Source organism: Schistocerca piceifrons, chromosome 1 (assembly GCF_021461385.2).
Source record: "Schistocerca piceifrons isolate TAMUIC-IGC-003096 chromosome 1, iqSchPice1.1, whole genome shotgun sequence".
Classification (NCBI taxonomy): domain Eukaryota; kingdom Metazoa; phylum Arthropoda; class Insecta; order Orthoptera; family Acrididae; genus Schistocerca; species Schistocerca piceifrons.
In genome coordinates, this window is record NC_060138.1 from 736,340,200 (window position 1) to 736,366,490 (window position 26,291).

General features: G+C 40.2%; 1 protein-coding gene across 1 annotated transcript in view; it reads right to left on the bottom strand.

Moving 5' to 3' along the window:
* The window catches only part of LOC124711451 (thioredoxin domain-containing protein 5 homolog), a 119,788-nt gene that overhangs the window by 32,885 nt on the left and 60,612 nt on the right, over positions 1–26,291 (bottom strand). The window contains exons 5-6 of the mRNA XM_047241540.1: positions 12,019–12,174; positions 1,447–1,640 (exon numbers count right to left, since the gene is read on the bottom strand). Coding sequence (XP_047097496.1) covers positions 1,447–1,640; positions 12,019–12,174 — 350 coding nt within the window. The remainder of the gene's footprint in view (positions 1–1,446; positions 1,641–12,018; positions 12,175–26,291) is intronic.

Consider the following 26,291-nt stretch of genomic DNA (forward strand, 5'->3'; position numbering starts at 1 on the left):
GCAATTTATCAACAGTCCTTGCCTCCCAGTCCTGGCACCACTCCAAATGCAGTTATTTTTGTTGTTGTGTTCATGGCAGCCGTAGCCTATGCACGGGACAATAATCCCCTAGTCCAGCTGCTGCCCGTCACTGGCCAGAGGTGTGGGATGACACGGAATGTTGCAGGGAGTCTGTTAGTTGTTCTTGAATAGCAGGCACAGATGTGAAGCGGTTGTGATGTGCTTGGTACACAATACTCCCTTTTGGTGGTTAGAAATGGCTGAACGGAATCTTGGCGAGTATGCCTGCCCTCACATTCTCAAGCAGTCCACCATCTGACCACTGCCACATCCGAATGCCCTGCAAATCTGGACACTGTACAAGGTGACCAGATGGCCAAATTGAGACAATGAGGTCACTTTGAAAACATTAGAACAAAACTAAACCACTGCAGAACATTAGCAAACACAAAGTTGTTGGCTACCGAATTCAATGGCTTCTTCCTGGCAGAGCACAAGAGGAAAGGCATTAAGCATTCATCTGCTTGGTACACAATACTCCCTTTTGGTGGTTAGAAATGGCTGAACGGAATCTTGGCGAATATTCCTGCCCTCACATTCTCACGCAGTCCACCATCTGACCACTGCCACATCCGAATGCCCTGCAAATCTGGACACTGTACAAGGTGACCAGATGGCCAAATTGAGACAATGAGGTCACTTTGAAAACATTAGAACAAAACTAAACCATTGCAGAACATTAGCAAACACAAAGTTGTTGGCTACCGAATTCAATGGCTTCTTCCTGGCAGAGCACAAGAGGAAAGGCATTAAGCATTCATCTAAGATATAGGTTTCACACTAAGGAAGAAACAACATGCACAACCAACAATAGTTTCAAGGACATTAGCATTAAACTTATATAAACTACAGCACCTCTCTGACCAAGGAAGTCCCTCAAACCACTCACTGAAATCTTGAACTGATTTTACAGATTCACCACTGTAAAATATTTGCTATCAGATTATAAATCAGTGTATTTGTTGGCATTCTAAATTACACAGTAATCTTACCCATACAACAGTGTGTCCAAGTTAGTAAACTCAAGCTACGAATCATTCACACACTCAAAAGTCACTCCCCCCCCCCTCTTTCACTTACTTTCTGGTGAAGCAGTGCCTCTCACAACACAAATAATTTTCAAACCACAAATCAATACCTAATTAGTTTTGCTTCTGTACTGATAGCCATCATCACATATAATTACTGAAGTTTCGTCAACATTTTAAAAAAACCTTTTTTTAAATCTTTTATATTCCTAAGGCTCACTTGCAAAATTTACTTAAATCCCAACAGAGCACATAATCAAATTAAATTGTGAGAAAAAAAAGTAGATGAACTGCCACCATAAGTGGTAAACTGTGGTTTATATATAAGCAAAACATCTTAGTGCCTACCAAAACTTACCATGGGGCAAAAAATTTTACAAATGTTAGTCCACGAGCGATACCATGTTCAAAATTTTCTCCTGAGAAGGATACAACTGGAGAAGAGTCTTGTACATCAGAACTCCTTGTTGCTTGGGAAGCATCTGAGCCAACCATCTTTGAAACAAATGCCTTCAGTTCCTCAATCGTTCTCGGTCCCTGATATTTATCCACCTTGAAAAGTAGAGAGCAGAATCACTAAAATGACAACATTTATGAAGAAAAATACTGCATGGCATTTTTCAAAAAATATATACTAAAAACTAGCTGTCCTAAAAAGCATAAACTCCATGTGACTTCTAAACTTCAACCAGCAGATCCCCAAGTTTAATACCATATTCTTTTTTTTATTTTTAGTTTCCATGCAAATGTTTCTTAGTTTCAGTATCAGTAGATATTAAGTAAACTGTATGTTCTTCGCCGTACTTCGAGGTATTTAACTATGAAGTAAACATTATGAAAACTGTTACATTGATACTTAACATGAATTTTTGAAGTTCATGAGATGGCACGTGCTGGGTGGTTATAATTAAACTGACAAGTGTTCCAAGTGCTGCAAGTCTGTGTTGTAAACATTGAAGTACACTGAAACATTGTAGGTATGTTCATTAATAGGTGTACTCGCACTGTATGGTGAACAAATAATAGTTCCACTTTCTACCACCAGAATGTGAAATGTTTCCTGTTTTGACATCAGTATTCTGTTTTTCGCTTGACAATGTGGATTTCTTTTGTGAAGTGTTTGTTGATGTAAAGGGTTAAGAAAGTTGAAGTTTCCAGTACAAAACACAATGGCTATTGAGAAGTAAGACTAGGCACTGCTTGAAATGTAGTTTTAGCAGAATGGAAGCAACAGCAGTGCTGCACTGCATGAATATCATCAACAGACAGAGCTGTGAAGAGGGCCCATGTCAAAAAATGGGCTAAAAAATATGATCAAGAACTCTGAAGAAAGAGGTTAATTAGTTGGTGCACCAGGAAGAGGGAAGCAACCCACTCCCTTGGCAGTTGTCGATGAAATTACTGTAGCTATAGCCAATCGTGCAGCACATATCTCAAATTTTGCAACCAGTGCTCCAGCTGTGTCACAGGAAAGCGCGAGCGTATACCTGTCCTTTTTTCCCCCTGAGGTAAGTCTTTCCGCTCCCGGGATTGGAATGGCTCCTTACCCTCTCCCTTAAAACCCAATTCCTTCCGTCTTTCCCTCTTTCCTGATGAAGCAACCTTGGGTTGTGAAAGCTTGAAATTTATGTGTGTGTGTGTGCGTTTTTTATTGTGTCTATCTACCAGCACTTTCTCGTTTGGTAAGTCACAGCATCTTTATATATAGACACATTATTTACTTATAATCTTTATTAGTCGTGTGAACAAATAAGTCATTCACATATTTTTCATTCAAGATTTTTTATCTTCGATTTTGAGTATGGTTCCGTATTTCTATCATATTCGTAAGGATCCCTTTTTCAAGGTTCTGCAAAATGACGAGGGTTCCATTGGAATTGTTGGGATGTGCTTTGAAAACACATACATGACACATAATTACCAAACAATTGAGGATAACAGACATCTAAGAACAACAGACTTGAAAATGTGTATGGACATAAATGATATTACATGATGGTTACATTTGAATTTCAAAACACACCCTCAATTTTTTGACAGACAGTTGTAAATTAAAAATCGAGTCTTAAGTATGTAGCTCTAGGACTGAAATCCAAGCCCTTCAACACATTTCTCATGCACTGGTGCAGGAAGAGCCTTCATTAGTACATCTGCCGTCACATTTTCTGTTGGCTAATATTCAAGTTTCAGCAGATACTTTTATAGAGCTTGACATATGAAGGGATATTTTATATGAATGTGCTTTGTCTTTTAGTTAAAAAAAAAAAACTGGGTTATGTGCTAACTTTTCAGCTGACTGTCACTCAACACAATGATGTATGACAGTTTCCCTAACCCCTGCTCCTACATGAATGTAGACTGGTGAATTGCTTCTTTTGCTACTTTCATGAGGCTTATGTACTCAGCTTCAGCTGATGACTGAGCAACAGGTCTCTGCTTGCATGATCATCATAAACTGCTGGTCTATATAAGATGAAGTTGGGGCCTGTATACGATTTCCATCAGCATCAGAATTCCCCCAGTCAGCATCTGTGAAACTGAAGACTCCTCTCTTATCCTTGGTGTAGGTCAGTTTGTGTCTACAGCTGTTTTCAGTTATTGAAGGATTTGCTTAGCCACTTGCCAGTGAATAAAATTAAGGATGTTATTGTACTGGCTTAGCTTACTGACTGCATAGCATGTCGAGCCAAGCACCAATGGCAATGTACATCAATGCTCCAATCTTTTCTCTGAAAGGATAATGAGAGCCACCTTCTGTATTTGTAGCTTTTGAATACAACTTGCTTCCAAATACCAATGGCGTCTGAATTGGTGTACGACTTCTCTGATACAGTCACTTTTACTTGATGTAATTTTGTCAACAGACTGATTTACCTTGATACCCAGATAGCACCTTATGGCAGCAATATCCTCAACATCAAATCACGCAGATAACTAATCCTTGATTTGTTTTTTCCTTTCTCAGTCTGCTGAAGTAATTATGTCATCTACATAAATGAGTAGGAAGACTGGACGATTCCCTACATTTTCTACGGACACACATGATCTCATTTTTGGGGTGTTGCAATCCAACTGATATTAGGGTTGCATTCAACTTGCCACTCTTCTGTCAACCAGCTTGGTGTATCCTATAAATGGCCTTTATAAGTTCCCATGCTTTATCACTGGGTTTCACTGTTGGGGGCGTGTCACTTGCCTTCTTGATCACATAGTTATGTTTTCCACATTTTTCATTTTTTTGTGAAAATACAACCGGTGAATCCAGCTGTCCAGTGGATTTTTCTGTGCCAGTTCCACCACTGAGAAATGCAGTCACGAGTAAACTAAATGATTCGATTCTGGCAAACGGAGAAATTGTTTCCACAAAGTCAACTCTAGGCCATTGATTGAATATTCATGCAACTATTCTTGCTTTTGTTCTCAGCAAAAATCCAACACTTTTGTATTTATTCCTCAAAAACAGTCCTGCAATCAATTACCCTTTCATTTGTTGGTCTCTCCACAATGTCACAGGTATCATTTTTCACTAGTGACTATTTCATCATATATGGCTTCACATCACTCAATGAGCTCTACTATGTAATGCATCATTGACACTGAAATCTGTTGCATCTGCAATGAAGTTAATGTCGTGAACTGAAACGTCTGGTGTGTACACCTGACACATACTGTTTCTTTATTTTATTTATCTTTACTCATCCAATGATCATCTCAGTATGATGTAAGATTTGTTAAGGAATCAATGGGTCAAAGTATACAACACACAACATACATAACATGCTTTATGAGGATAGGGCAGGTGGTCAGCCCTGGCCTTGATTAAGGAAACATCCCGGAATTTGCCTTAGTGATACAGGAAAAACCACATAAGGTTGGCCGAACTCCACTCTCCCTCATATGAGGTCAGTGTGTTAATAGCTGCACTGTCTTATTTGGTACATTCACATTGCAAAATGTCCCTTGATTTACACACAGTTTGTTGCAGGTAACTTGTAATACATAACACAGCTGTATTCATCATTGCTGCACACATTTCCATTTCTTTCGCAAAGTTTATTTTCTTGAGGAGTTGTGACAGCTGAAGAACTATTATCTATATGACATAACACATCACTGTTGAGGATGAGTTCTTTGCCTGTGATGACTGGAAGAATTGCAGATTATTCAACGATGGCTCTGATTCAATGTTTGTATCATCACTGTAATCTCCTCCTACAGAATTCATGATGATGGCCACTCTATGGTGATGATCTGGTCCACATTAAGTTTGTTTGGGCTCAATCCTGTCATGATCAAGGCACCTCACATCTGCTGACACTGTAGTGCTTAGAGAATTTCCGTGTAAATTCTAGAACCACTCGGCCTTCTACCATTTTGAACACATGATATTTTAAACACAAGTGTGAGAGAGCCTATCTACTGTGTGTCGCCTGTCTGTGTGTGCAAGTCTGAAGCGTGTAGTAAGAAGACTGTTGACATGGCGGTCTTAACAGCACTGAAAAGTGTTTGCCGGTTGCGCCATGCAAGTTTAATGAAATAACACTGCAGACTCACGGAACTTCTGTGTTATTCCATGCTGTTTTATAATTTTGATTATTGCAGTGAAAAAAAAAACTGTTGGAATATTGTTAATTTATGTTTGTCTTTGACTCTGAGAGGATAAGATGTGTATTCAGATTCAGGATGAGAATGGGCTTGGTTTTTAAGCCAACTTTCTCTCACGTGTAAATAAATTTTGTTTCTAACCTTTGGATATGCAAGGAGACTTACTTGACAGTGTTTGTTTATGTGGAGAATGAGATTTGTAACAGTTTGATGTTGAAATATACATCGTTAAATGAAGCAAAAGAAACTGCGTATGTCTGCTTATTTTTAAAGTAGAAAGAGTCTTGAGAGATTCCTGTTCCTAGCAATTATACTCCAGAGAAGAAGAGAAAAGGAGGTTGCAGCAGTTGACTGACAAACTCAAGTAAGTCATATCGTTAAAGAAGTGGGAGTTTACACACATACTTCACCACTTTAATTCATCCTAAGCGTTAGAACTTGGCGACCTGTGTGAAAGGACAGAAGAAAACAGGAATTTTGAGACAAAAACGAGATAAGAAGATATTGTGTGTTGCCATAGCAACCGAGTATAACAAGGCGAGAGAACCATTATGAGAAACTGGACTAAGACTAAAAATCAAATGGGGAAAATTAGTAAATACAACAAAAGGGAAGACATAAGAAAGTCATAACGTTAAAAGAAAAGAGAGAAGATCTCAACTTATTAGACTAAGAACAGATACGCCACGAGCAATTTGACTAAGAATATCCAGTGTGGGGAGTAGACTGCTCTCACACACATCACTAGGATGCAGACATGGAAGAAAACATCCGACGCCGCCAGCACCAGTTGCTGTTCATTGGTGCTGACCTGCTTCCACATCCGCTCACCAACGTTGGTGCGGAAACCTACATCCGACGCCACCGGCACCAGTTGCTGCTCACTGGTGCTGATTCCACATCCGCTTGCTGACAGAGCCTAAACTCTACACTGAGTGAGCATAAAACAGTACTTTATTTTTTGAGTGTAAAGTTGGATAAACTGTTGAGTGAGTTGTATTAGTGTAGTTGTTATACTTAGAGTGAAGTTTTTGAATGCTTTCTAGATCTAAAGCTCCTAAGAATATGGATAACATACGGCAAATGGAAGAAACTCAAGAGACTATGGCTATGAGAGTCAGTAGAGAAATGCCAGACTGAACCGAGTTATTAAATTTAATTAAAGCACAAAGTGCAGCTTCAAATGCTCAAATGGCTTCTTTACGAAAGGAACTAAGTGCTCACAGTACAACTTTAAATGATAAATCAGATGCTCAGAGTACAATTTTAAATGCTAAATTGGACGTTCAGAATGAAACTTTAGGATTGTTAAGTGCCAAGGTAGATTCACAAAGTAGAGAATTTAGTAATCTATGTGATGGCATGGGAGATTTGAAGATTGAATTTGACACTTTAAATACTAAAGTAGAGAACTTTAAGATAGATTTAAAGAATGAATTGACTAATTCCCTGCACATTCACTGACCTTAGTAGTAAACAAAGATAATTTCCATGAGTTATCAAAAAAAGTTAGAATTTGAGATTGAGGGCAGATGCAATAATGTAGAATCAGAAATCAATGAAAAATTAGGATCTTTCGAAAATGTGTGCAATGTTAAATTTAATGCTGTAAAGAAGGGACTGAGTACTTTAAAAGAAAGTGTAGATAAGCAGTGAGAGTTAATGCCTGTCATTCAACTGCAAATTACAGGTGTAAGTACACGAGTGGATAATGTAGAAAGAAGCTTTAAAGAGAAAATAGCAAACTCTGATATAAATGTATGTAGTTTGGAAGAACAAGTCGAAGAAATTATAGAAAGAAGAGTTACCGAGAGAATAACACCTGGAACGTATCACCTACTGTTTCTTCAGAACTTTCAGATACCTGAAAGGTTACAGATGACTTGCGGAAAGAATTCAAACTTATCCAGGACAAAGTGGAAAAGCTGACAACTTCACCTAATGTTGTATTAACTAGTGAAGTAGTCACTGATTTGCAATGGGGAGCAAATTCAGGGTTATTGAGACAATTCCCTGTATTCAAGCCCGATGGAGATGTGCACCCGACACATTGCTTGAAAAGGTTTAATGAAGCTTTGCCAAAAAACTGGAAAGACTCTAAAAGGATTGAATTTACAATGGGTTACCTTCCATGAGAAGTGGGGCACAGTAAATATTGAGAACTTTTCCTCTTTGATAGATTTTCAAAAGAAATTTAAGGAGAAGTATTGATCCGCAAGTGCCCAGGAGAAGTTAATATCAGGTTTGTGGGACCCAAAATATTACAATAACACTTGGGGTACCATGAGTAAATATTCTGACTGGCATCTAACACGTGCGAAGTATTTAGATAAGCTGATGGAGGAAGAAGGGTTGGTTCTAATTTTAATTAGAAGATTACCCATCAATGCAAGAAAAGACATCTTGTGTAGTGGCTGGAAAATGGTTGAAGAATTGTTATCCTTCGTCGTCGCCCTAGACGCCCTAAGTAAAGTCCGTAATGAAACTTTACATCAAGGGGAAAATTCGAATTAGAAAAGAAGTATGGAAATAATTTCAAAAAGCATGAAGTCAACATAGCGAAAATACACCAGTATAATAAGCAGAACTGCAATGACTATTATCAAAAGAATAATTCGCCTTCGACTCTTGGTCCAGTAACTTGGCAGGAATTTGTACCAAGTAATTCTGGAATCCAGAATGGTCGTGTAATATCTTGATTAGGTAACCAAACAGTAGTTACTAATAATGAGGAAAACATGGTGCGATCTGGATCCAGGGCCAGGGCCCAGGTCACAGAGATACACTAGGAGGCCTGGTTCATGATAAATATGTTAATTTCACGCACAAAAGACCTACAAAAGAATGGCTACTACTACTACTACTACTACTACTACTACTACTACAAGGGCAAAACTTAGTTATCAGTAATCCACAACCAATAATAGCAGGGACCGTGAAGACTGCTGAAGTTAACATATTTATTGACTCAGAGAGTGAAGTATCACTCATATCTAGCACATTCTTTAATTAACTACAGACTAAACAATACTTACCGCTGTTACCAGTATCTGGAGTTTACAAAGTTGGTATAACAGGAACAAAACGTAAAGTTGTGAAACAAGAAACTCAAGAGAACTGCAGCATTTGAAATATTTTATTATGTCAAACACTGTTAATAGTAGAGAATATAAACAGAGATGTACTGAATGGTTTAGATTGGCTATTAGAATTTAAAGTTATCTTAAATTTTGAGGAAAATCTTGTACGTTTTGGAAAAGGAGACAATAGATACTGGATAACATTTGTGACAGACAGCTACATTGATATACAAACAACTATCAATGTCTGCTATTAACAGCTACAGCACAATTGTCACCAGAGGTCGATAGTGTAGATCATGTATCACAATGAGCTGACATACAAGACAAAGTAAATGACTCTATAATATTAACCAGTGAACAAAAACAAGATTTATATAAAATTCTAATGGAATATGAAGTATTATTTTCCGATCATCCACGTAATATCAGCAACTATGTATGTAAGTTTAAAATCAAAGATTACTCTCCATTCTTCTGTAAGCTGTATCCAATACTGGTAAGTTTGAAAGGAGCAGTTAGGGAGAAAATCAACAAAATGATTGATAACAATATAATACAATGAAGTTCCAGCATCATGAATAACCCTTTGGTCATGGTGAAAAAAGCTACAGGTGGGGTATGATTAGTGTTAGACATGTGGACATTGAATAAGCATATAGACACAGAAAGAGACAGACCCATTAGCACGATGGACCTGACTGTGAGATATTGGCAAATTAGGTTGCATCCAGAATCAAAAAAGTATACAGCATTCTTATTTGATGGTAAATCATGTCAATGTATGGCCTGCCTTTTGGACTTAATACTTCTGTATCCGTAATTATGTGTGCGCTGAATGAAGCGTTTGGGAGAGATTTATTGAAAGATTTAATAATATATGTAGATGATATCCTCATAATATCAGCTTCTTGGGAAGAACATTATCTAACTTTGAGTAAGACTCTGAAAAGATTTAAAGAGAAAGGTATTACAGTGAAGCTATCTACATCATATTTTGCATGTCAAGAGCTTAAGTTTTTAGGTCATATTGTAGGGGTGCAGGGAATTAGACCAGACCCTGAACACATCAAGGCAATTAAACAATGTGCACATCCTAGAAATGTAAGACAGTTGAAGGGATTTTTCGGAATGGCCAGATACTATCGACGGTACATAAGAGGTCAAGAACTGAATGATCCAAAAATTTTACATTTATTAAGGAAGGGTGTGCCGTGGAATTGGGATCATGGGGCAAATGACGTGTTTGAAAACATCAAAAGGGCGCTTGTTGAATCACCCATATTACATCATCTGGTTATGGGCAAACCGTTTAAAATTTCGGAATACGGTATTGCTGCAGAACTTTTTCAAAGAGAGTGGGATCTAAACAATGTAGCACACCAAACCATAGCTTTTGCTAGCCGTAGTCTAACTAAGCATGAATTAAATTATATAGAACTATTGGCAATTGTATGGAGTATTCAGGAATTTCAAACACTAATATGGGGATCAGAAATCCATGTTTGTACTGATCATTAAGCTCTATCCTTTCTAAGGAGTAGTCGTCTGTTGCACAGTAGGTTAATGTGATGGATGCTGTTCCTACAGCAATATGATATTACGATACAATATGTAAAAGGTTCCGAGAATATTGTATCGGATGCTCAGCTGCTCCCAGCCATTGACAATGCGTGACATCTCAGTAAACATATCATTTCATCTACTGAGACAAAAATGGGATTTTTCCTTTTTTTTAGTAATAATTCCCTGGCACATTTAAAATTCCCTGAGTTCGAGAACTTATGGCAACCTGGGTACCATGAATTTCTCCTTAAATTAACAATACTTGAGTATAATTATGTGCAGTGATGTATGAAATATATGTCTGTCTTATAATTCAAAAACTTCCTCACACCAGTTTTGATAATGTTCCTACATAATAATAATAATAATAATAGTAATAATAATAATAACAATAACAAAAATGAATAAAAGGGAACTTCCCAGTGTTGGAAGGGCATTGTGATGCATGTCAGGCTTACTTCACTTTGTCATAACATGTATTATAAAAATTATTACACATGCAATTTGCAGTGCCATTTGTGACGCTATTGTGCATACAAAGAGATACACCACCATGCCTTCCAAAAGAGTGCTGTTTCTACTGTGTAACACAGTGCTTAACTCATTTTAGTCAAAATCTGACTTATACCATTATGCCAGAAACTGTGTGTGTGTGTGTGTGTGTGTGTGTGTGTGTGTGTGTGTGTGTGTGTGTGTCAGTTTACAGTTTTGTCATTGTCAGTTGCCACATTAACATTTATGCAAGCCCTGTAAATATTTACACTTTTCATTGTGCATGAAAATTACTTCTGTGCAATAAAAACTCTACATATCTCCTGCAAATTAAATATTTGCTACTAGAAAGGTCATACGTCTGTACACCCTTACAAAACTGACTAATTAAAGAGAACAAGCATGTCACATGAACCCTACTACTGACATTCTCAATCAGAATCAGTTTTTACAACACAAATTGTTTGTACAAGTAACACCCAATGTCTCGTTGCTGGGTATGTTAATATTCATAGGTCAGAAAATTTTGATCTCCCATTCCAACTCTTGGGATGGAAAATGCTTCTCCAACAAACACCCAGCCTCTACTATCCACTTCATCTCTATCTCTTTACCTCTCCATATTTTTCAGTAGCCTTACCCCCTTTTCTTTCTATGTGATATTCCTTCCTCTCACTCCAAAACTTAATCATTTTTTTTCTTCCTCCAAAATTTTGACTCTTCATCACCAACCCCCCCCCCCCCCCCCCCCAAAAAAAAAGCTTTCTCAATTCTTCTGTATCGTTTTATATTTCTGCCCTACAATTCATTTTGATGAATTGGTGACAGTGTTGGTACCTGTTTTTGTTAACATTTTTTACACCTTTCTTCAACTTACACGTTTCCTAATTCAATTTTGGTTAACTCCAACATCTTCTTACCTTAGTGTTACCTCTTACTTCTAATCTTTCACTTTCTTCTATGAAGAAACTGCATTAAAAATCTGAAAGCTAGAGACCCATATATATTTTTCTGTTTCTATAAATATCAGACTTTATATAATTGCTCTTTTATCAGCTGCTGGCGCATAATGGTGATTTGCCCTATACGTTGAAATAGGTCATTGTTTTGAAAATGAGGAAAATGGTTTAACTTATGAAAAACTAAAATGCACACTACTAATATTTACTAATAATATCAGAACCTACCTTCTTTCCATCCTCAATCCATAGTAAGGTTGGATACCCTTTGATCTCAAAATCATTGCACACAGATCTATGGGCTGTACAGTCAATTTTTGAAATTACAACAGATGTGTCATGTTCCAGAGACTTGGCAAGTTCCTCCCAAGTCGGAGCTAATTTCTGGGTAAAAATGAAACCATATAGTTCACAGTTATACTAGCATTTTTTTAAAAATTTGAAACAACATTAACTTATTTTTGGGCTGCACCCAATAGTAAAATAATTGGCATCACAAATGTTCACGTTGTGGTATTATGATAATTTTTAACAACAAAAGGCAAAATGGAGTGTTTTACAAGATGTCGAGATTTTGTGACCACATTTCTCTAGTATTAAAGCGTTCTCCCCTGAACACTTTGGTGCTTCCACAGTTATAGTTATGGAATAAATAGAACATGTCCTCAAAGAAATATACGAAGAAAAGATATAAGTAACAGCCACATACTAAGTAGCTAAATTACATAGTACTTTCAGGTCCAACACGTTAACTCAAAACATAAGAAGATATGTCACAAAATGGGTTAAAAAAATAAAATATTTGGTTGGTATATACTACACTGAAGTATGGAAAGTATATTTCGACAAAGAGATTTTTGTGTGGCAAATTAGATAAAAAATAAATGTACTTTGACTCATCTCTTAGAAATTTATTATCACTGCAATAACACATTACAGGTAATGTCATTAAAGAATTAGCAATACACATTGCAAGTAAAACTAGAAATTAGTAATTAGTATCAAAAGCAAACCACGAGTTGCATGACAAATATGTAGGCACACAATCTATACCAACTAGTAACCAAATTACTCTCAATCATCAAATACGTGTTTTCATACAAATGTAAACGGAAATTTGGACACTGTAAATCATAACAGCTGCAGTTGCTTTATGGCAATTATATGTTAAAAACAACAGAATCATACAAATAAGTGTGCATTACAATCAGAGTGTGCATTTTATATGCCAGATGAATTCGTGAAAGTGTTAAGTATAAATTAAAATAAAATAAATGGTTTTGTGGCTAAGCAGGTATGTGTGAAACTACAAATAGATGTCTGATTCAGATGTTGGCCAGCCTCACAATTTTGCTGTTGCTTATATCCCCAGGAATGGAACATTCTGTTGCAGCACCACTATGAACAGAAAGCTGCCTTTAAAGCAGGAGTATTCAGGGTACTAAAAGGCTGACACTAACTGTTTACAGAAGAATACAAACATTGGTAGAAGCTGATCTCTGGAAAGATCAGTTTGGGTTCCATATCAGTGCAGGAACATACGAGGCAGTGCTGACGCTTAAGATTAGTTGAAAGGTAAGCCTGCATTTACAATTTTAGAGAAAGCTTTTGATAATATTGAGTGAATCACACTCTGAAATTCTGAAGGTAATAGGGACAAAATATAGACAACTAAAGATTATCTACGGCCTGCTGGGAAAAAAAACTATAGTTTTAAGGGTGTAATGACACATCAGGGAAGCAATGGTTGAGCAGCGAGTGGGACAGGATTGCGGCATGTTCCAGTATTATTCAATCTGATTCAATCTGTATGTACATTGAGCAAGTAGTAAAGGAGAAAGGATTAATTTGGTAGAAAAACTCTGACAGAATTATAATGTTATCAGTAAACCACAGTGATAAACAACTTGCAAGAGCAGTTGAACAGAATGGCTAGTGATTTGAAACAAGGTTACAAAATGAATATCAAGAAAACTGAAACAACACTATTGGAATGCACTCTAATTATATCGAACAATTCTGAAGGAATTAGATCACGAAATGAGACACTAAAAGCAATAGACAAGTTTTGCTATTTGGGCAGCAAAACAACTGACAAAACAAACATCAAATACAAAGTTAAGTGTTAGGAAGTATTTTCTGAAGATATTTATCTGGAATGTTGCCCTATGTTGAAGTGAAACACACGTGATAAACGGTTTAGAAAAGAAGATAATATAAGCTTTTGAAATAAGGTGTTGCATACAAATGTCGAAGTTTAGATGGGATAAGCAATATGTGGTGCTGAATATAATCGGGAGAAGGGGGAGGGATTTGTAGCACAACTTGACTTTTTTTTAAAAAAAAAAAAAAAAAAAAAAAAAAAAAAAAAAAAAAAAAAAAAAAAAAAAAATTAATAATAATAATAATAATAATAATAATAATAATAATAATAATGAGGGACTGGTTGATAGGAAATATCCTACAGCAGCTGATCCAGTTCAAGTGCTCATCTGTGGGCAGCTGCAGATACACAAGCACGGGTGGCCAAACAGCTGATGTGTGGGCAGTCAGGCAACTGGGTCATATCATAGACAAATGTATTGCAACGGTTGAGTGCATGTGGGCGAGGGTGGCCAAGTAACTTGCACATGTGCATAGACATAATACAGGCATCAGGGGCTATACTAGCTGCATCTGCCTGAAGACGAGCTAAAAAGTGCCCGCAGCCTATGGGGCAACATCGGAGAAGCCAGTCCTAAGGCTTCATAGAATCATCAATTTGGTAATTGAAGAAAGTGTGGATGGTAAAAACTGAATAAAGGGAGGTCAAGTCTTGAATACACAGGTTCAAATGGATGAAAGGTGGTGTAGTATAGTGTAACATACAACTCTGTTAAAGTGATGTGTTGCATAAGGTATTTAGGATTTACGAATTACAAGTGTCGATTACTGAAATGCTTTTATTTAATGTCACTTGAAGTTCGACATGCATGCTGAACTTTGAATTTTATCTGTATGCACATGCTGACTGGATGGTAAGGGAGACTGTGTTGCTACTAGATGGGGCAACAGTGGCTTGCATTTGCCCATACTTGCTGCTCTTAATGTTTCCTCCAAGCCTCAGAGTTGCACCAGCCTTCACAGAATATAATGCCCATGACATTGCACAAGAAAGTCACAGAAAAAAAAAAGAGGATGAGATTAGGGCTGCTATGTATTTTAACTGGGTTCATTGCAAATGATGTTGAAATGTACTTGTCAAGCAGATTGAGAACAGTTTGAAGGATTTCCTGTGTGGAAAAAGCTGTTATGTTATATGTGGTTTCTAAGAAGAAAATTCTTTCATTTACTAGTGTGCAGACCTCTTATCAGGTTTTTAGTGCATGTCAAAAGGAGAAGCAAAACAATATGCAGCACACACAGTATAACTCAATGCCGATTTGTAGAGGATGGGAGGGCGGACAGGGAGGCGGTGTGAGTGAGAGTGAGAGAGTGAGAGAGAGAGAGAGAGAGAGAGAGAGAGAGAGAGAGAGAGAGAGAGAGAGAGTGTTTATTCTTTTTATAAATTTCTTTTCTAAGTTTACACATGGACAACGAAAAGAAGGCATTTTGGCATTAGCAGTCTACCCAACTACTAACATACTGCACTACTCCACAAAACACGTCACAGAGATAATCTAGGAAACATTTCAGTAGTTACAAAGAGATGAAGAGGCTCACACAGCGTAAACTAGCACAAACAGCTGAATCAAACCAGTCATCGGACTGAAGACCCCAACAATGTAACATTCAAGGTACAGTAGGAGCACTGTGAGAATTACCTTTGTTTGCAGGCTGCACTAGATATTTGATGTGGATCATGCAACTTTTATTGGGAATGATTAATATGCCAATGATTTCGCCAACTGTTGTACAGGCTGGAAGTACAAGTCAAGAATGGAGATGAAAAAGCAAAATTTCTACTAGGTAAGTCCCTCGCCGATATACACTGCAACACTGCACAGATGAGACATATCATCATAGACTAACAGTAAATTTTGAAGATGCTTGTGTGTCAAACAGTTGTGTCAGCATTCTTCTCTAAGTTTTGAATTAGTAATATACTTTTTGTGGAACTATACAATGACTGCCTAAAACCAAAAAGGATTGCAAAATGTTACAAAACTCCATTAAGAAGTCTGAAGTTGGGTCCCTAGAAGATTTTAAGTACTATATCCCTATATGGCTTATTACTGCAAGGATTGGTTTAGGAACATCATTGTATGTTCTATTTCAGGGATGCAGAGAGTTTTAGGGCCTTAACTGGTGCAAATTTTCCTTGATAACACTAGTGCTCTGCTTACAGGGGAACCACATACCAATCTGCAAAGGTGTCCCATACAGCTCTCAATAATTATTGAGAAAATCGACTTTGTAGTTTTCTGAATGTCTTTAATACCCTAAGGCATTGTCACTTTTTTGACAGACAGCATGACCCTGTGGTAGAATACTTACCTGCAGGGAAGGGGCCTGGGTTCGATCCTGGGCGAGACATTCCTATGCAAAGGTGCATGATCTACAAGCACTTCTGTGAAACGTAAACTGCATGAAGATGGAAAAAAGTTGGTAGCGCTCAAGACTGGTAATTCTGTATCACAAGTTCACAATTCATTTAAGTCATTTTTTTCTTTTTTGTGTTCATTTTAAATACCTATGTCATTTACATACAAAATTAGTCAAATACATGCTTATTAACAAGTATCTGTCATTTCTGCGAAAAATTGGGTCTTCTTATTTCTAATTACTTACTGCTAACAAAAATCCAGTTTTCATTGCAAATATTTTTTAATTGCCACAGACAAGTCTGACCTCAGCAGCCAGAGAGAGTCGTCGTCGTGTGTGTGTGTGTGTGTGTGTGTGTGTGTGTGTTTCTGAAGCTTACTTGTTTAGAAGTCTTTTATTGTGTCTGTCTGTGACTTGTCAACTCCTCTGTATGGCGAGTAGCTATCTATCTTTTTGACAATATAGTAATTATTCCATCCTGAATTTTCCAGTGTTTGAGATTGTTAGTAAAGGTTTTTTAAATTAGAAAAGAATAACATTATTTTTCCATCTTTATGACTCACACTTTACGGAAATGCTCACAGAATGTGCATCGATTTTGCTTTACAATAGTAGACATGTTCAGAAAATTTCAAAAATCGATTGATCCAAATGCCTTTTGGTCTCTCATTAGTACGTAATTTAGCCTGAAAGATTCAGTTGGAACAAATGGTCAACACTGCAGGCACCTCCGGCCATATTTGTGCACCTCCAGAGTACCAAAGCATTGTACTTTGGTGTCTAAGATTTGGTTTCTGGGGCACTCAACTGCGGGGTCATCAGCGCCCGTACAAAGTCCCAATTTTTACACAGTCCACTTTTTACACATTACAATCTAGCCACTGTCATGAATGATGATGATGAAGGCAACACAAACACCCACTCCCCAACATGACCTGAAATTGAACCCGGGATCCCGTGATATGGAGCCACTAGACCACAAGGGATAATATGGCTATCACATGCATTACACCAAAGGTTACCCACAGGAGATGACTTGTGTCCCAAATTTTTTGGGATATATGCACTGAAACCCATATGCACATTTATGGATGAGCATAAGCAGGTGACTTGCTGGTAGAACAGAAGGCAAGTACAGATATTGGTTGAATGCAGCAGCTGTACTGAATAGACAATTAACTGTCAGTATCTGTAAACAACACAACATAAATGCTACCAAAGAATAAATATAGATAAGGTTCCCCTTATTCTTAGGCAGGCAAATGTACATATCATTGGGTTCATCTACACAAAAAAATAATCACCGAGCAGCACATTATCAATGCAGCCAAAGTGATGCATAAGGTAATAGTAACAGGAGTGCTACCAACAGAATACAACTGCTGACAATCAGAACCTATGACAATGTCTTATTTATAGCAGTCACCAAGCTTCACAGGCAGTGCTTAAATGCATCATCTCTGCCATGCTCAGTATCATACAGAGGGCTGAATGGTTAACTCACAATGCTTACTGAAACATGTGGATCCACCACAGTACTCACTGTCCTACTTTTTAGATTAATTTCCAATAGACACTGCCTCAACTATATCTTGATACTAGAAAATAACTCAAGAAGAGCAAGATATAGGTATTGTCTAAACAAATTTGCACAAAATTCCAGCTGAGGCACTGGTATGTGAAACATGGCAAAGCGACTGGAACTAGTCTGATAGTAGTTGGTTTGTCTATAAAATATTCACAAACATCTAGTACAGATTGAAGTTGCAACAAGTCTCATCCATTATCTTGGTCAATGAGTCAAAAATCCAAGACTGACAGTCAGAAGTAAGTCAAAGCCAAATGGTTCATTCTCCCAGATCAAACTGTATTCTGCTGTCCATTCTACAATCCACATTGATCAGAGACAATACCAAAATATTGATTAAACATAGTAGTTATAAAGACCCAGGTTTGTGGGAAATTGTGAATAGCATGATAGATGCCATTTGCTATTAACTGTACAGCAAATATTTCTGTAGGAATCAGGCAAGTTTGCAAAATAGGTTCCGAGCATGCAACACATACAGTGCAAGTGAAAATGAAAGTGAAAGTTTGAGTGATGATGTAACTAGTAAAATGTTACTTGCAGCAACGCTGGAAGACTCAACAAATGGCAGTAGTGTGTCACCTTCTCCTGCATCACCAATTTCATCATGACCACTGCTAAGCCAATGGCCCGATCCGCTGCGTTGTTAACAGCCACTGGCAGCACAGCAGATGGCACCTGAATGCTAGGCAGTGGATCGCAAAACAATATTTTTAACTTGTTTTGACAATCTGTTTACTTGGAAAACACAAGTGGTGATGAGGGTGAAATATCCTAAGAAATTATTGTTTTCAGTGGAAACTGTGGGAATTACAGCAATTGGTAGTATATACAGACAGCATCAAATGATGTTTGTACTAACAAATGATACAGCCAATGCTATTAACACAAGGAGCAGATTCCAGCTAGTATGTGAGCTCATCTGATGTCACTCATGCTTACTTCCTCCTCTTGTTTTAATTTCATTTAGCAGTTAATTTGGTATTATCAATTCTCATTTTGTTTTCTCGTTCCTTAGTAGTCTTAAAGTACCGTTAATTGTAAACTGGTTGAATAATGAAACAACTGCGATAGTGTAAACTTTTGAAAAAGTATACATAGTACAACCCTTTTAAAAAATACAATAATTTGTTTGATAATATAGTAATACACAAATAAAAAATTACATACATAAAGACATAAATAAATAAATACTTATGTATGCATTCACCTTTACAGTGATTTGCATACGTGAGAAGTTCGCAGCTATATTGTAGAGCAGAGTCCACATTTACCTATAGGGAGCTCTAAACCCAAGTCAGATCAGAGAAAGGCCTACAAAAGCACTGCTGAGTTCAAAGCCTTACCTAAATGAATGCTTGAAAGTAACAGTCTTTGGAATGAGAATTACTTTTTTTTAAGAAGTGATGCACATGGGAGATAACGCTAATGACAATTTTAGTTGGGCTCTTACAAATGCAGTGAACTGACACTACAAATCATTTGTCTATTCCTGAAACATGGAAGTTGCAGCTATGCTAACTTTAAAATCTTATTCCCTCTGCTGAACTTATTGTCAACGTTTTTTCAGTTCACTTCTGCAGGAATGACACTGAATGAGATAAAGGTAACAAAGAAAACTCTACAGCAACCTTTCAAAACTACTAAAAAATGCAAGGAACACACAACACTGTCGAAGTCCAAAATATAATGAACTCTTACTTTGCCTGTGAAGGGGGCAATGAGATTAAGAACAACAAACTAAAGGAAACGCTACCTAAAATGCAAGGCGAAACAAAAACAAAAAAAAAAAAAAACAAAAAAAGACTCAATAATATATCAGAGTTGGTAGGTAAACAATCTGACAATGGAAACTCCAGGTTGGAATATCAACAACATTAGGAAAAGGATAGATTGCTACTCACTGTAAGGATGACCTGTTGAGTTGCAACAGACACAGCGAAAAGATTATTACACACTATAGCTTTCAGCCAAAGCCTTCCCCAGTAAAGAAAACACTTACACATTTACACAAGCAAGCACTCCTCATGCACACATGACCACTACCATCATCAGCTCTGACCACAAACTACTTCTATCATGACCACAGTTTGGCACAGACCATTCATCCTGCTGCACCGCTCGTTGGTAGTTGTACCATTATAAAAAATCTGTGCAATGAATGCAGCAGAGATGGTATACGACATGGCCACTTTCACGGTTGGCTCAGCCATTGAGGGGGTAAAACAAGCCTATGACAGGACTGCAATAGGAAATGCTGGGTGTGTAAATTGTGCAGATCTTGCACTTGGGTCTTCCACAGGGATATGTTCTCTGTGACAAGGGGTTGAGATTGGGAGTGGTATAGGGATGGCCTGGTATGTTGCGGAGGTAGAGTTGGTGACAGCACACGAAATTAGGAGGGGTGGGAAGGACCTTGGGTAGGATATCCCTCATTTCAGGGCATGATGATAGATAATCAAAGCCCTTACAAAGGATGAAGTTCATTTGTTCCAGTCTGGGATGGTACTGGATGACAAAGGGAAGGGGGCACTCTTTTCTGGCAGATCTTGGGCGTGATGGGAGCGTTGGGAATGTGTACGGAAATGGTGTGAAAAATTGTGCGCGGACTAGAAAGTGGGGATAATGGTTGGTTGGTTTAAAAGAGGGGAGAAGGGACGAAACTGCTTTGTCAATGGTCCCTTGTTCTGAATAAAATAATGCCACAAGGGTGAGAATAAAACAAACGAGACTGACAACACAATACAGAGAGAAAGGAATAACCACAAAAACGACAGATGGGCAACAAATACTTGAATGGATAAAAGGAGAGAAGAAAACCACAGAAACGCAAGAAACAGGTAGAAGAGATTAAAACGACAAAACAGATTACCATGGCTGGCTGAACATGAGAATAAAAAGGAGAAGCCAACCACTCTGCAACACATTAAAACCTCCACACTAAAAGCAATAGGGTGGACGACACAGAGGGACAGGATATGCGCTACAACTTAGGTCAAACGAGAAAAACCACCCTCATGAATAAAACGTAAAAGTAAATCAGCCAATGAGGCACTGTCAGATAAAATTAGTGGCAACGAGTCCAGTAACCAAAGATTTCGTCGCAGGGCACTCAAAGTGGGACAACGCACCAGAATATGGGCCACTGTTAACCGGGCGCCACATCAACACTGAGGCAGGTCTTCATGGTGTAGGAGGTAACCATGGGTTACCACAGTGTGGCCAATGCGGAGCTGGCAGAGAACCACAGAATCCCTGCGAGAGACCCGCATGAGTACTGCCACACATTCGTAGTCCCCTTAATGGCACACAGTTTGTTGTGCGTACGGAGACTATGCCATTCCATCACCCAAAGCCGAAAAACCAGGCGGCGTAAAAACGAACGCAGGTCAGCTATCAGAATGCTGATCTCCATAAGTAGTTTCCATGTAGCCTGTTTGCCCAGCCTGTCAGCAAGTTCGTTGCCCGGGATTCCGATGTGTCCTGGGGTCTACACAAACACCAGTGAATGACCAGATCGTTCCAGTGCAGATTGACTCGTGGGTGGTCACAACCAAAGGATGACGAGGGTAGCACAGGTCAATAGATTTTAGGCTGCTCAAGGAGTCAGTATACAGAAGAAATGACTCTCCAGGGCATGAACGCATATGCTCAAGAGCATGAGATATAGCACCCAGCACTGCAGTGAAAACACGGCAGCCATCACGCAAGGAATGCCACTCAATATGTCCTCCATGGGCATATGCGAAGCCGATGTGACCATCAGCCATCGAGATGTCAGTATAACCCACTTCATGGCCTCAGTACATGTCAAGAATCATTGAGAGGAAGTGACAGAGGAGAGCCGCAGGGTGAACTGAGTCCTTTGGGCCATGTGAAAGGTCTAGGCGAAGACATGGCCTAGATGTACACCATGGAGGTGTACGTGAATGGACCCTGAGTATAGATGGTAAAGGTAAGGACTCCAGTTCAGATAGAAGGGAACGGACGTGAACTACAAAATTGTAAGCCCTGACCTGGGCCACCGATGCGGGAGGTGAACCGCCATGGGTGGGAAAAAGAGATGATAATTCAGATGCGCAGGAGAACTACGAATGTGTGCAACATAACTGGCGAAGAGTTGTGCACGCCTGACCTGCAATGGAGGGACTCCAGCCTCTGCCAGGACGCTGGTCACCGGACTAGTCCTAAGAGCTCCTGTCGCTAGTCGACCACCACAGTGGTGCACTGGGTCAAGTAAATGCAATGCTGAGGGCGCCATCGAACCATAAACCAGACTTCCATAGTCAAGGCAGGATTAAACAAGGGCTCTGTAGAGCTGCAGCAGCATAGAGCGATCTGCACCCCAGTTGATGTTGTTCAGGCAGCAGAGGGAATTGAGGTGCTGCCAGCACTTCCACTTAAGCTGACGAAGGTGAGAAAGCCAAGTCAATCAGGTGTCGAAAACCAGCCCTAAAAATCGATGTGTCTCCACTACAGTGAGGGGATTGTCAGCAAGGTGAAGTTCTGGTTCCGCACGAACGGTATGATGCTCACAGAAGTGCATAACACACGACACTGTGGCTGAAAACTGAAGGCTGTGGGCAACAGCCCATGACTGCGCCTTGTGGATGGCTCCCAGTAGGTACCGCTCAGCAACACCAGTACTGGTGTAGCAGTACGAAATGCACAAATCGTCTGCATACAGAGAGGGTGAGACAGACAGGCCTACAGCTGCTGCTAGACCATTAATGGCCACTAAAAATAGACACATTCAATACAGAGCCCTGTGGGACCCCATTCTTCTGGATATCGGGGGAACTATGGGAGGCACCAACTTGGACACGAAAAGTATGAAGCAACACTAAATTCTGGACAAAAATTGGGAGTGGGCCTCTGAGACCCCACTCACATCATGTGGCAAGGATATGATGTCGCCAGGTGGTGTCATACGTTTTTCGTATATCAAAAAAGACGGCAACAAGGTGTTGGCGCCTGGAAAAGGCTGTTCGGATAGCAGATTCGAGGGACACAAGATTATCAGTGGTAGAGCGACCGAGGCAGAAACTGCCCTGGCATGGAGTCAGTAGGCCACGTGACTCCAGGACCTAACCCAACTGCTGACACACTATACGTTCCAGTAGCTTACAAAGAATGTTGGTGAGGCTGATGGGCTGATAGCTGTCTACATCAAGCAGGTTTTTTCAGGGTTTGAGCACTGGTATGATGGTGCTCTCCTGCCAGTGCAATGGAGAGACACCATCACACCAGATCTGGTTGAAGATCATGAGGAGATGTTGCTTGTACTCAGATGAGAGATGTTTAATCATCTGACTGTGGATCTGATCTGGCCCAGGAGCTCTGTGGGGCAATGTGAAAGGCAATGAGGAGCTCCCACTCTGTAAATGGAGTGTTGTAGGGTTCACTGTGACGTATAGTGAACGAGAGGACTTTCCCCTGCATTCACTACTTGAGAGTGCAAAAGGCTGGGGGGTAATTCTCCAACGCAGAGGCACAAGCACAGTGCTTGGCAAAGTGCTCGGCAATCGCGCTTGCATCAGTAGATAACACGCCATTTATGTAAACACCGGGAACACTCGTTGGGGTCTGGTACCAGAAAACTCATTTGATTTTTGCCCAAACTTGGGAAGGTGACATGGCACCCAATTGTCGAGACGTATCTCTTCCAACACTCCTGTTTCCGTCGTTTTATAAACTGGCGAAAGCGGGCACGGAGCCGTTTAAAGGCTATGAGGTGCTCCAGGGAAGGGTGCCGCTTATGTCGCTGCAGAGCTCATTGACACTCCTTAATTGCCTCAGTGACTTCCAGCAACCACCAAGAGACTGTCTTTTGCCGGGGGCACCCTAAAGAATGAGGGATTGTGTTTTCTTCTGCAGAAATGATCATTGTAGTTACCTGCTCAACCATCACATCGATGTTACCATATGGGGGAGATTCAACGGGGACAGCAGAGGTGAAGGCTTCCCAGTCTGCCTTGTTTAAAGCCCATCTGGGCAGGTGTCCGTGGGCCTGACACTGGGGCAATGACAGGAAGATGGGGAAATGGTGTGGGGGCACCTGTATTTAAAAGGCAGAGGTCGAGTTGTGACAGTAAATTTTGACATCTCTGCCTCGGCCAGTAAGCGTGGTGCCACCTCACAAGGGGTTATGAGTGTTAAAATCTCCCAAAAGTACGAAAGGTTTAGGGAGCTGATCAACCAGTGCAGCCAATGCATTCAGGGGTACTGCACCATCTGCAGGAAGATACATGTTGCAGACAGTTATTTCCTGCATCATCCTTATCCTGACAGCCACAGCTTCAAGAGGGTTTGAGGGGCAGAGATTCACTACATACTGAGTTCAGGACGCAGAGACCACCTGACACTCTATTAGAGTCACTACGGTTCTTGTAATGTCCCCTATAGCCGTGGAGGGCAGGGTCTGCATTTCCAGGAACCAAGTTCTTGTAGGGCAATGCAGAAAGCAGGTGTAAAGCTTAACAGTTGCCATAGCTCAGCCAGGTGGTGGAAAAAACTGCCGCAATTCCACTGCTGGATGACGTTATCGCGATGCTGGGAAGGCATGAGGCGCAAAAGGAGGCAGGTTATGTCTCAGGGTCACCTGCTGCCACCGATAGAGTATTTGTAGCCATTTCTATGGTGAATGAGGCAGTGAGATCCAGGTCTGCAGGGACACTAAGATCTCCACTGCATCCTCAGATGCAGAATTGATAGGGATTGGTGGTGTTGGGGCCACCTGAGGGTCCTGTTTCTTAGCAGACTTCTTAGTTTGCTTGCTCTCTCGCTTCTCTTTACGAGCTTTCTGGGAAAATTTCTCCAAAGCAGCTTCAGGCATGGAGGAAGACCATAAAGCTCTTCAATCAGCAGTTTTTGGCTCCTTGAGCCACTGGCGAGTGCCCACCATGGCATTAGCAGAGACCTTGGGATAGAGGGCCCCAAGGAACCCCTTCCACGTGAGAGGACCCGGCGGAGGATGTTGCTTCTCCAGCAGTGAGAAGGGACCGATGTCCCCTGCATTTTGCATTTGGGGGAGGGGCTTGCTCCCGAAATAGGTGCTTTGGGAGCCACAGAGGAAGATTTGCCCCTTACTGTCAAGGGGGCAGATGTATTCTGGTGGCTCGGAGGGACCACTGTTCGTGGTACAGATTGAGGAACCATTGTCACTTGGGATGGCGATGGTGATGGTGATGTAACTGCAGCATATGTCGGCAGCAACTAAATGGGGTGTAATCTTTGAAATTTATGTTTAGCCTCTGTGTAAGTCATCCGGTCCAGGGTCTTGTATTCCATGATTTTCTGCTCCTTTTGGTGTACTGGGCAGTCTGGCAAGCACGGGGAGTGGTGCTCTCCACAGTTGGTGCAAGTGGGAGGAGGCGCACATGGAGTGTCTGGGTGCAGTGGACATCCGCAGTCTCGACATGTGGCACTGGAAGTGCAGCGGGAAGACGTGCCCGAACTTCCAGCACTTAAAGGACCGCATAGGGGGAGGGACATGTAATTTAAGGTCACAGCGGAAAAACCATCACCTTGATCTTTCAGGCAATGAATCACCCTCAAAGCCCAAGATGAAGGCACTGGTAGCAACCCTGTTGTCTTTGGCTCCCCTGTAAACGCGCCAGATGAAACCAACACCCCGACATTCTAAAGTGGTGTGGAGCTCATTGTCAGACTGCAAGAGCAGATTGCGATGGAAAATGATCCCCTGGACCATGTTGAGGCTTTTGTGGGGAGTGACGGAAACAGGAATATCACCCAGCTTGTCACAGGCGAGTAACGCTCGGGATCGGGCTGGGGATGCTGTCTGAATCAAGACTGCGCCGTTTCGCATCTTGGACAGCACTGTCACTTCTCCAAACTTATCCTCAAGGTGTTCAACGCAAAATAGAGGCTTCGTAGTTAGAAAGGAGTCCCCATCAATTCGTCCTTAGACTAAAAATCGAGGCGAATATGGCTCTCTCCATTCTGTAGCCCTACTTTCCTCCCATGGTGTAGCGAGGGAGGGAAACAATTTAGGGCAGGGGCGGGCAGCAATCCTGCACGTGTGTAGTGCACTTGCACACATGGAGTTAGCAGCTGTTCTGTGTGCACACAGGGGCAAGCTGGCCACCCGCTTCTCTCCTCTCCCCACCATACTGTCTCCTTCCTCTGTAATGCGTTTGGTTTCCCAGCTTGCTTTATTGAATGAAGGATTAAGGTTAGTAGGAGTGCTCAAAAGAAATCATGATTTGAAAGAGTACCTATTAGCAACGGTACGTTTTATTTAATTATCACAAGTGGAGTTTACAATACGTATAATGTCTGGAACAAAATTTCTGCATACAGACAAACGTAAACAGTTACGTAAATTTTCATCGCTGATGTTTGCTCTTAACTGAGACTTAGTGATTTT